Source organism: Diabrotica virgifera, chromosome 1 (assembly GCF_917563875.1).
Source record: "Diabrotica virgifera virgifera chromosome 1, PGI_DIABVI_V3a".
Lineage (NCBI taxonomy): Eukaryota > Metazoa > Arthropoda > Insecta > Coleoptera > Chrysomelidae > Diabrotica > Diabrotica virgifera.
Genome location: NC_065443.1, coordinates 129801236 through 129813283, shown reverse-complemented (window position 1 = coordinate 129813283; position 12048 = coordinate 129801236). Strand labels below are relative to the sequence as shown.

General features: G+C 32.5%; 1 protein-coding gene across 1 annotated transcript in view; it reads right to left on the bottom strand.

Annotated features, from left to right (window-relative positions):
- The window catches only part of LOC114337213 (sphingomyelin phosphodiesterase 1), a 52619-nt gene extending 46590 nt beyond the window's left edge, over positions 1-6029 (bottom strand). The window contains exon 1 of the mRNA XM_028287618.2: positions 5720-6029. Coding sequence (XP_028143419.2) covers positions 5720-5792 — 73 coding nt within the window. The 5' untranslated portion in view covers positions 5793-6029. The remainder of the gene's footprint in view (positions 1-5719) is intronic.
- Between the last annotated feature and the right edge of the window lie 6019 nt (positions 6030-12048).

Here is a 12048-nt window from a genome sequence, read left to right as displayed (position 1 = left end):
ATACGTGTTTTGTAAAGCCCTCAATTATGCGCGTGAATTTTTTCAAATTTTAAAATTGATTGCATCCATCCTAAAAAAATAAAAACGAAAAATGAAGTTCTTGATGGTTGGGGAAGGGGGGAGGGAGTCGTGGGTTAAAATTACGCTGAGTCTTATTATTTAGCCACATATAACTTAAGAAAATGACAAATTTAATTCTGGGAGTGAGGGAGGGTACCTTTTAATTTATTTATCCCGTCCATAAGGAGAAAGTTTGATGCGCCACTGCCGACGCATGTATCACTAAAAAGTGACGGCGCAGTGTTCATTCGTTTTCTTTTAGGGTCTACTCTCTTAGTTAAAGAATGGTAAGATTCAAATTTCTTGAGTGACTTAACTTTTCCTTTTTTCCTTTTTTATTTATTATATATAGTATAGTAGATAGTGTATAGATAATATCGATTTAAAATTTCTTTATTTTCTATGTTATTTAATTTATTTCTTGCATACGAGTATGTTTTTATTAATGATTTTCTCCTCTTAGTTTGTTTTCCTCTGTTCGCTTTTTAAAGCCCCTTTAATATTTTGTAGTAAGTCATCATTTATGATTTTCGTTGGTTTTATTTGACCACTTTTGTTTCCTTTCTTTGTATCTTTCAACAACTGATCATTTCTTTCATCTCTACTAATTTAGCTAAAGTAAATAAATTATTTCCGCCAATGAATCCAAGTACGGTCCTGTTATGTATATCGTTATAGATAGCACCTTGTAAATCTCCGACGAATTAACTTCATAGAGGTCAACAATTTTATTCGGTGCTATGATTTCGACAAATTATTTCTTTTTGCTTTTTTCAAAAGTAAGTATATTATTTTTTTCGCCAATTAATCCAAGTACGGTCCTGTTATTTATGTCGCTATAGATAGCACCGTGGTAAAATTTTCGACCTTAAATCAACTTTGCAGAGGTCAGAATTTTTTCTCAAACTACGATTTCGATAAATTCTTGGAATCTTTTTATTTTAATTAATTTTGACGTAAAAGGCAATCTGTACAAGTGTATTACAGCCACCTTAATCGTGGCTTATTTTCGCATTCTAGCACTCAAAAGCTACTCGATTTCGTTCGAAATTGAGTTTACTATTGGAGCAATACCCTACCGTGCATTGAGTACTAATACCGGAAAAAATTCATGGAAGTGTATGACAATGGATACAGAAATCGACTTCAAATTGGTACTCAGAGAATTAACTAGTGAAGCGGAAAAATAAAATTAGGATCGGGGATTAATCCTTTTAAAAAGAAAAATTTCTCGAGACGTGGATGAAAAGACACCATAACAATCAAATAAAACATAGACATACGTTTGAAATTTCATTTCCGGAAAAATAAACACTTTTATATTGGAAGAAAAAATTGGAACATCTCATATTGAAATATAAGATATCTCTCATTTTTATTTCATTAAATGATAGAAATAAAAAAACGAATCAGACTGGCGAGGAAACCTTTTATTTAACAAAAATATTTTACCAATATAAACTTCCTGTTTTTATTTATGGTTTGAAGTTAATGTACAATAAATAAAAGCATGAAGATTGATAAACTTTTAAAAGTGCAAAGAGCAATGGAAAGGACAATATTGCATATAAAATTTAAGATCCAAAAAGAAATTAATTAGACAAGTTATCAATACTAACAAGACACACAGCAAGTGATAGAATTTAAAAAGTGTGTACTTTTTTTAACATGCTTAATTTTAATACTTATACCAATAAGAAAAATAATTTGGTTATCATCGATATTTGTAATACTGCTCAAAAAACGCGGGGATTGTTCCGATCATTGTACATATACCTCATAACCTCCGTTATGTCTTGTTATGTCATTCTTGTCAAAATGAATTTGTACTTCCTACTTCTCAGTTGGTCTATACCCATTGAACTGGCAATAACTTAGCATTTTTCCGAACAGAGAACCATGTTGCCCTGTGAGCATTCATAGCATAATTTAATCCATTTACATCGTTTACATCGACTTGCGAGTTGCTATATTTTATAAAATATTACTATGTAAACCATATATTTTGAGGTTACCACTTTTAATACTGTGCTAGTTTCATCTACTTAGCAGAACGTAAGTACTTTCCACATGTTTTTTCTTTAATTAATGGTCACAATTTTAACCTTTTGCTTTAATCTAACGTGGCACTGAAGATGATCTAATTTAGCTCGAAAACGTTTTGCAATCCATTTGGATGACATTTTAAGAAGTTTTTTAATAAACTATTTAATACCAGTATACAAATTGAAGTTTCTTTGCTTCTGTATGTGTTTCAAAAGAATCTGTTATGCAGACCATGCAATACTCATCTCTCAAAGTGAAGATGATTTACAGCGTACGCTATACCTATTTAATATAACCGCCAAAAAATTTAACATGTTCCCCAACAGAGACAAAATGGAGGGTTATAAGAGTAAATTCAAAAGGATGTAAATTAGAGCTACAGGGGCAGATAGTAGAACAAATGATGGAGTTTAAATATCTAGGCATCGCACTATCTAGCTACGGAAAGCTCGAATAAGAAGTGGAAGACCAAATGAATAGAGCAAACAGAGCCGCAGGTTACTTGAATGATACAATACGGAGAAATAAAAATATTGGAAAAGAAATGAAAGGGAGAATTTACAAAACAGTAGTCAGACCAATAATGACGTATGCGGCAGAAGCACGACCTGACACAGAGAGGACAAAACGATTGCTCGAAACAGCGGAGATGAAAACTGTTCGAAAAATCGATGGTAAGATATTATGGAACAGAGCTAGAACTACAGCTATACGAGGGAGATGCACGGTATATATTTTATATATCCCGTTCATAGCGTAATACGCCTTTGGGTTCCCGTTCGCCAAGCGTGTCTATTCTGCCAGTCTTCTTCAGATATATTTCTTGCTGATATTGCTTTTGAGATTCCTTGGATCCATGTTGTTTGTGGTACCCAGTCTAATAATCGTCCTCGTTTTCTTTTCTCTGGTGGTACCCAGTATAATACCTTTTTGGGTAGTCTTTCTTCCCCCATACGTCTAACATGTCCGTACCATATTAGTTGTTGTTTTTCGATGTCTTCTTTATTTGATCTTTGTACTTTCTTGTCTCCTGATGTCCTCATTTTTCACATGTTCTAATCTAGACTTTCCCGCTGCTGTCCCCCAAAAATCCATTTCAACTGCCAATAGGTTACCTTTAAGTTTTTGTGATAACTGCCACACTTCTGAGCCATAGACGATTACTGGTTTTAATATGGTATTATAATATATTCTTTTTTCGTTTCCGGTCTTATATTTTTTTACCATAATACTGAATTCAACGCACCTTTAACTTGTTTTCCTTTGGTTATTCTGTCATTTATGGCTTCGTCACTTCTCCCTGTCTTTGTCAGTTTCACCCCAAAATATGTACATTGGTCACATTTCTTAATAGTTTCATCTTTCAAGTCGAGGTCCTCTGCAGTATTTTCTCCTCCTTCGCAAAGATATTGTGTTTTTTGGACATTTACTTCAACGCCCCATTTTTTGTACTCTTCCATCTGCATAGTGCAACGTATATAACGTTTCATCCCCAATAGGCAGCCTCATCCGTTTACACTTCTTCTTCCAGTGCCTGAGTTCTTCATCGATATACATGTTGAACAGTATGGGAGATAAACAACAACCCTGCTTCAGTCCTTTTGTTACCTGAAAACCATTAGACACCTCTTTTTCTATTTTAACTTTTGCTATTGTGTTCTTATACATATAGCTCTTTAATAGCATCGATTAGTGTAACGCTGATACTGGTTTTCTCCAATACTTTTCACAACTTCGCAACAGGCACGGTGTCATATGCTTTTGTTAAATCGACTAAAAGTAAATGCACTTCTAGGGATCTCAGTGTTCTTTTCTCGAGTATTTGGGATAAGCACAAAATACTAGCTATTGTGGATCGTCCTGCTCTGAATCCGTTTTGTTCTTCTGACTCAAAAGGGCGGTATTCTTCGCATATGCGTTCTTTTATAATTCTTCCATATAACCTGCTAAGCGTGCTCGTAACAGTTATACCCCGATAGTTGAACAATATGCAAGGTAGAAAACAGTAATAACTGGGTAAGAAAGACAATAAATAGAGTAGTAAGGACGACGAGAGACGGTTCCCCAATAGGAAGATGATCAGTGGTAATACCACGAAAACTAAGGAACGACAACTTACTGGAGGGCACATTGAAAAAACAGACAGTCATGTCTATAGAAAAAGAAAAAGAAGAAGGTTTAACGAAAATTCTTTAGTCTAAGGTCGAAAACTTTCGTTATTTGGACTTTGACCAAGACCATAAATCAAACCTGGATTAAATGGTCAAACCTAGTAGTGACAGAACCGTCAAACAACAAATAAAAAGTTTTCAAAAATGTTGGAAATAAGGAGTCTAATGCTCATAATCTTATTGAAGGTTTTATTAACTACAGTTTGTGGGCGACCGGTTTCGGCGTTTACAATTTGTACGCCATCATCAGGCCCTTAGAAACTGAACAAAGATATCAGTACAAGAAGTATACAGTGTACAATCTGATGTTAGAATTGTAACAAAATAGCCCCTGTGTCTTACTAGATTTCAAACTCATATGGTCTTCTAAATGTGTTCATTGGTTGCCTAGGTGTTCTAAATTGTATCTCACTTAATTGTAATGTATGTGTACGAGATACTGAGTAGTTAATTTTGTGCAATTCCAGAAAAAACTTACAAAAAATATATGACAAAAACAAAGATGTTAATTGACTGCACAAACGAAAAATGACAAACAACACTTCTTCTTCTTAACGTGCCCTATCAAGTCCCCTTGACGTTGGCGATTAACATGGCGAAACTGTCTCTGTCTCGAGCTATTCTAAATAGGTGTTCTGCTTTCTTTATTCCTGTCCACTCCCGGATATTCTTCAACCAAGAGGCCTGCTTTCTACCAATTCCTCTGCGTCCTTCGATTACACATATTTCTTCGATTACTTCGACAACACATATAATCAAATTGTAAAAAACTTCATCTAAATTGCCAATTGTGAATCTACAAGGAGAAAAATCCTTTTATTAAATTGTAAAAGTATAGGAACATTTTTTTACAAAGTCAGAACAAAAAAAATCCTATACTTTTACAATTTAATAAAAGGATTTTTCTCCTTGTTAATTCACAATTGGCAATTTAGATGTAGTTTTTCACAATTTGATATATGTGTTGTTTGTCATTTTTCGTTTGTGCAGTCAATTAGCATCTTTGTTTTTCTCATATATTTTTTGTAAGTTTTTTCTGGCATTGCACAAAATTAACTACTTAGTATATCGCACACATACATTACAACTAAGTGAGATACAATTTAAAATACCTAGGCAACCAATGAACACATTTAGAAGACCATATGAGTTTGAAATATAGTAAGACACAGGGGCTATTTTGTTACAATTCTAACACCAGATGGTACACTGTATACTTCTTGTACTGATATCTTTGTTCAGTTTCTAAGGGCCTGATGATGGAGTACAAATTGGAAACGCCGAAACCGGTCGCCCACAAACTGTAGTTAATAAAACCTTCAATAAGATTATGAGCATTAGACTCCTTATTTCCTTACATTTCACAATGTGCTCATACCAGCAGCTAGTTCATCATTTAAAAAGTTTTCAATCTATTTTTAATTTAGCAATTTTTAACTTACCCGTACGGTTCTTCGTCGTATGGCATTCTGCAAATATCCATGTGTAACAAACTAATATCAACCAAAATTTCATTTTTCTGGCTCAATCTGACAAATACTGAAAATTGAAAATGTTCTACTTACTAACTTTGTTAATATTCAAACGGACGGCTGCATTTCAATTAAACTGTTGGAGGTTTAACACATTTAATATAAATTTGCTCAATACCGTAATTACTCATCCGAAAAAATGCTTTGATAATGATTAGTGTAGTGATATTGATAATTGCGGTCAAAGTAACACGGTCAATTATGATTTGCAAACTATCGATAGCGTTCGAAAAGTATTTCTTTTTATCAAGTCGGCTTTATCGATATCTAAGTTTGTTATTAATAAATATTTTTATTTCTCACATGTAAATAAAATTTATAAATAATTAGTGTTATTTTGGGTTTAGGTAAATAACCTGTTAGGTATTTTATGACGACAGGAACAACAATATATTGAGAAATTATTATCAATTTGCTTTGTAGGTACGTAGTAAATGAGGTGTACTATTTTCAAGCTGGTTAATCAGAAATAGTTTTCAAGGTATATTTTTTTTAAATAAAGATACTTTTAACAAAACAATACCTTAACATAAAGTACAAAACTAGTCTTAATAATAAGTAAAATATTCCTAATATAAAAAAATATAAATCCATTGTGTAGTCAGCCGGGTACCCGGTTACAAATTGATATCAGTTAGGTACCCGGATACTTCTTCTCCTTCAAGTGCCGTCTCCTAATCGGAGGTTGGATATCATAATCACTATCTTTACTCTATCCACCGCTGCTCTAAAGAGTTCTATAGAACTGCATCTAAACCAGTCCCTTAAATTCTTTAACCACGACACTCTCCTTTTCCTATACTCCTTCCGCCTCGTATCTTTCCCTGTATTATCAATCTTAGCATTTCATATCGCGGTCCCCTCATTACGTGTCCCAGATATTGTAACTTTATTATTTTTATTGTGTTTATTATTTCGCATTCTTTACCCATTTCTCGCAATACTTCCGTGTTCCCCTTCCTCTGTGTCCATGCTATTGTAAGCATCCTTCTGTAACACCACATTTCAAATGACTGTAGCTGATTTATGTGTTCTTGTTTTAACCTTTCGTTACTCGCGCCAACTTTTTGTGATCGGATACTCGCGCACGGTGCAGGAGACCGGGTCCAAAAATATGGGTCAGCAGTGTTTTAAAATTATTTTTTTTTGCAAAATTGTGGACGATTAAATTATTTAATGAATATATGATCATATAATTTTGTAGATATGCGTTTGTGTTCACATTATATTACTTTAATCAAAAATTTAATAATTTTCATTGTTATCCATTTATATGTATATACAAAAACTTTGGAAGTGAAAAAAAAATTGAATATGGTTAAATTTGTTTACTAAGAACTTTAGATCTTAATTCAATACACAAAAAAATTAAAAATAAAGAGTAATTGTAGTAACAAAAAAAGTTATAAAAATTAATTAACATTTTTAAAACATGAAATACACAATGGTGTCACATTCATTGGAACAATGGTGTTCCAAACACAGATATTTTGAGCATATTTGGCAGTAAAACTTTGTTTTTCTATTTTTCTTCCAATCACAAACAGCACAGCGATCTGAAGTTCCTGGTGTTACGACTGGTACTTGTTCTGTTGGTAAACCACATATCTCCCTAAACCTCATTCTGATGGTTCTGGGTAAGTTATATATTTATATTTATATATATAAATATAAATAAACTAATCTATAAACATTGAAAATAAGGAAAATATCTTAAATTACCTTACTAATTAAAAATATCGATGTGTGATCCAAACACAAAAATTGGTGCACAAATACTCGCACACGGTGTACGGGACCGTGTTGCGTAATAACAAAAGGACAGTACTATTTTTTACACTGCGAACTGACTTTACCCACAGTTGATTGACCACTGAAGAAGTATACGAAGTAGCCATTCAAAATCCCCACTACAAGCAGAGTTACAGGAATTTATTTACAGGCCCGGTCTCCCACACCGTGTGCGAGTAACGGAGGGTTTTAATGTCCAGCTTTCAAGTCCATATTGTAGTATCGAGAACACGTAGCATCTCAAAACTCTTACTCTCAGTTCTAAGCTAAGGTCTTTGTTGCAGAGAACTGTTTTCATTTTTACAAACGCATTTCTTGCCGGATACATTTTTTGATAATTTTTCAACAAATAATTCGCTAATGACCTCCAAAATCCCCATGATTCGACTAGAGTTTATTCGTATAAGCTATGCACTAGATGTAAATATTGAGTAAGCATTGTAAGTTGACAGCGATGTCGTCGTCAGGAAAATACAGATGGCTTTATCCTTCAGTTTTTAAAGATTTTTGGATAATAGTTACCTACTTGTATAATCGCCTAAATTATTCACTAATTATGAATATATTTATTTATTTTTCACTATCCACGTATTTAGCGATTACAATAATTTATATACTATACAATAAAAACTAATAATCGAGAAAAGAGAAAAAGTGATAAAGTGATTTTAATAATTTATTGTTACTATAGATAGAGTAGATAAATTTTAAAACCCTTTAACAACTAAAATCCTTGTTGCACTGCATTTCTCCAATGTTTACATGCACTGCATGACTCGAAATTTAGTATAATTTTTCATAGCGTGTAATATAAGCGACATATAAACGACTTTATGTCAAAAGGAGGTGAATAACTATAAGTAAACAAACATTAATTTCAATGATATATTTATTTATTATAAAATTAATGAATACATTTTATAGATTTCGTTATTTGTGTATGTAGTACGTTTCGTGCCAGTGGTGTCTCTTTGTTCATTATATCAGTAGTTGATTGAACTGCAGTCGGCTTATGGTAATAAGTTAATAAATTTCCATCGCTAGTTTTGTTGAATGGTGTCGCATAATCTGATAATTTGGCTTGGCCAATAATGATAAAATGGCACATCCAATTCTTCAACAAGCGGGCGCAAAAATGACTCCTTTTCGTGCTCTTTGGTATCATTTTACTATTTTTCTAATCAACAATATAGTGAGCGCATATAGTGAGAAACAAGCGCCTCAAGTGAATATATTATAGAAAATAGCAAATAGAGACCTTCACGGTTAGCTGTTGCCTTGTGTACATATTATGTCGCGCATATTTGATCCGTTGGTACATAAGGACTTATTGTAACGCTTTCATCAAATCCAAATATGAAAGCCGAATAGCCAAAGGGTTCTTTTTTGTGTCTAAGCTTTCACTTCTTGAAGAATGTATGGCTTGTGTTTTTTACCAAGGATAGTGAGGTTTCGCCAAAGAAGAGCTTTATCTAAAGGCATACAGTTATGAAAAATATATCTTACATTATTTGAACTAGATTCTTAGAAACCTACTGCAATTTATTTGACAACTCTTTCTCCTTGATTGACATCTTCGAGTATTATCTATAGGGCCTATATAAATAATACCATTGAGTGTAAAACCGTATTCTGTATCAAATATCTATGGTATTTTTCATAAGCATTTTTCAGTGCGTTCAAAAATGATAGAAAAAAAGGTAAGTCCGTGATAATACACATTTATAACATTTATTCTAACATGACATTTTAGTTAAATCTGACAGTTGTCACATTTTATTTGCAATTTGGCATAAAAACAAATCAATTGTGTTTATTGCATTTATAAAATGGTATTTTCTTTGATATGTATAGTCATAAATTGAACAGATTATATTCGTAGATATATTATACAATTCGTAAATAATTTTTTTTTATAGCGCCATTTATTGACAACTAGAATAAATGTTATAAATGTCACCGACGAAATGTAATCACCGACGTGCGTTTTTTCTGTCACATGCAATTTAATGCGTTAGAAAGAAATCGAAAAACTGTGACGCACTGAAAGATGCTGATGAGAAAAAGGATACCACACATTTATTCCATATTTAAAAGGCCTTGAAGGCATATACTAAGTGTACTCGATCGGAAAGGAAATAGCTATAAACCTAGCTTCAGAAAGGTTATCAGCCTACTGATAGATAACAAATACTTTGCTGATAAGGACGGGGTTAAGCCCGAAACAGGATGGATTCGATGATGAAGATCAATGCGAGAAACAGAAAAAAATATTGTTCTAATCAGTACGTAAAACGTAAATTCACTAACCACTAGACAACAAGATATAACCAAAGAATTTAAAGAGAAGGATTTTAATATATATATGTGCACTTGAAGAGACAAAGAAGTAGGGAGAAAGCCAAATTATATTATAATATAGGGTGAGGCAGATAACTGGCCTATTAGAAATATCTCTAGAACTAAAGGCAACAGAATCATGAAAATTGGAATAAAGGGGTTTTAAGGGATGGTCTATTAAATGAAATGATTTTCATCTCTTTGCAACTTCCGGTTATACCGGAAGTTGCTTATAACTTGGTTTTTTTTAAATGGGACACCCTGTATATTTTTACATTTTTAGATTCTCCTCAATATCTTCTTTCTTAAAATATGAGATTTTGTAATATTATATAGGGTATTTTAAAAGATATTTACGTTTTTTTACTAATTTCGTAGCAACATTCACACCCTGTAGAATTGTAATAGTTTGACATTAAAAAGTCTGTTTACGATCAAGTGATTTTTAATATAGTCTATTATTGTTAAGAATTATTAGTATAGCTAATTTTGAAATTTTATTATACAGGGTTGGTCGAAACTCGGAATGAATATTTTCTGAGCTTTCTTAAATAGAACACCCTGTATTTTAGTATTGTAATGAAATGATATTTCATTGTACTTTTTTATTTTATAAGTATTCCCTATACCTAACTGCTTTATTTTGTGAGTTATTGGTGATTCAAGCTAAACATTAATTGCAACAAAAAATACGTAAAATTTTATTAGGTTGGCCGTGAAAATATTCAATCACAAATAATTTTTCAGAAATAAATACATATTAATCCAGACTGATCCTTAAAATTACCAATAATGGTTTAGCTATGAAAATACCTACGTAGTTAAGATTGTTGGTGCGACTAACAATTAAGCACAAATTAAAGCAGTTAGGTATAGGGAATGCTTAAGAAATAAAAAAGTTTCGACCAACCCTGTATACTAAAATTAAAAATTTAGCTATACTAATGATTCTTAACAATAGTAGACTATATTAAAAATCATATGAACGTTAGTAGAGTTTTAGTTGTCGAACTACTACAATTCTACAGGGTGTGAATATTGCTACGAAATGAATAAAAAAACGTAATTATCTTTTAAAATATTCTATATAACATTACAAATCCTCATATTTTAAGAAAGAAGACATCGAAGAGAATCCAAAAATGTAAAAATATACAGGGTGTCCCATTTAAAAAAACGAAGTTATAAGCAACTTCCGGTATAACCGGAAGTTGCAAAGAGGTGAAAATATTTTCATTTAATAGATCATCCTTAAAAACCCCTTTATACAAATTTTCATGATTCTGTTGCCTTTAGTTCTCGAGATATTTCTAATAGGGCAGTTATCTGCCTCACCCTGTATAACTACTTGTAAATACTGACTTTTAATCTGTACTTCAGTGTCCCGTCTACTACTGTATAGCTTTTGATAGAAATATTGCTGGTCTTAATAATTATTCGGTTCTCTTGGTTATCATTTGACCCCGACAAAGAGAGTCAAAAATATTAACCACATCAGAAGTGCAGGTTATTAATCCCAAGCAAGTGGCTAGTCATTGAGCCGTTGACAAGAAGGAACATGTCGTAATTTCGACCTCCAGGTTACTCCTAGCTGAAAGCTAATTCGTGATTAATGGTTGCATGATTATAATAATAATAATAATCTAATAAGATATCTGTATATCTATAGTCAACAAATGTTTGAACCGGTGACACGATGTAGATGTCCAAAAATGACAGAAGAACCAATATTAGCGATATAAAATTTCGCAAAATTGCTCGTTCTCCATCGAACTTTCCTTATTTACTATCTACATACGTCTGAAAAGAACAAAATGTTTCTATAAAAATATGTACGGTGCGCTGGAATAATTGTTACCCCGCCCCCTTATTAACTTATTTATTTTTAGCACGTAAGCAAAACGCTCGGAGAGGTCGATTTTTAAAATAATGATAGTGTATTATAGCATCAATGTTTCGAACTTTACGCAATCCCTCTTCAGGTGACAGGCATAACTTTGATTTTTTTGTGACATGGAAAGTGGAAGTGGAAAAGTACATCATGTGACACCTCATTTAAAAGATTTTGAAATACTGATTACAAAAATGTATAACACTTTAATTTTATT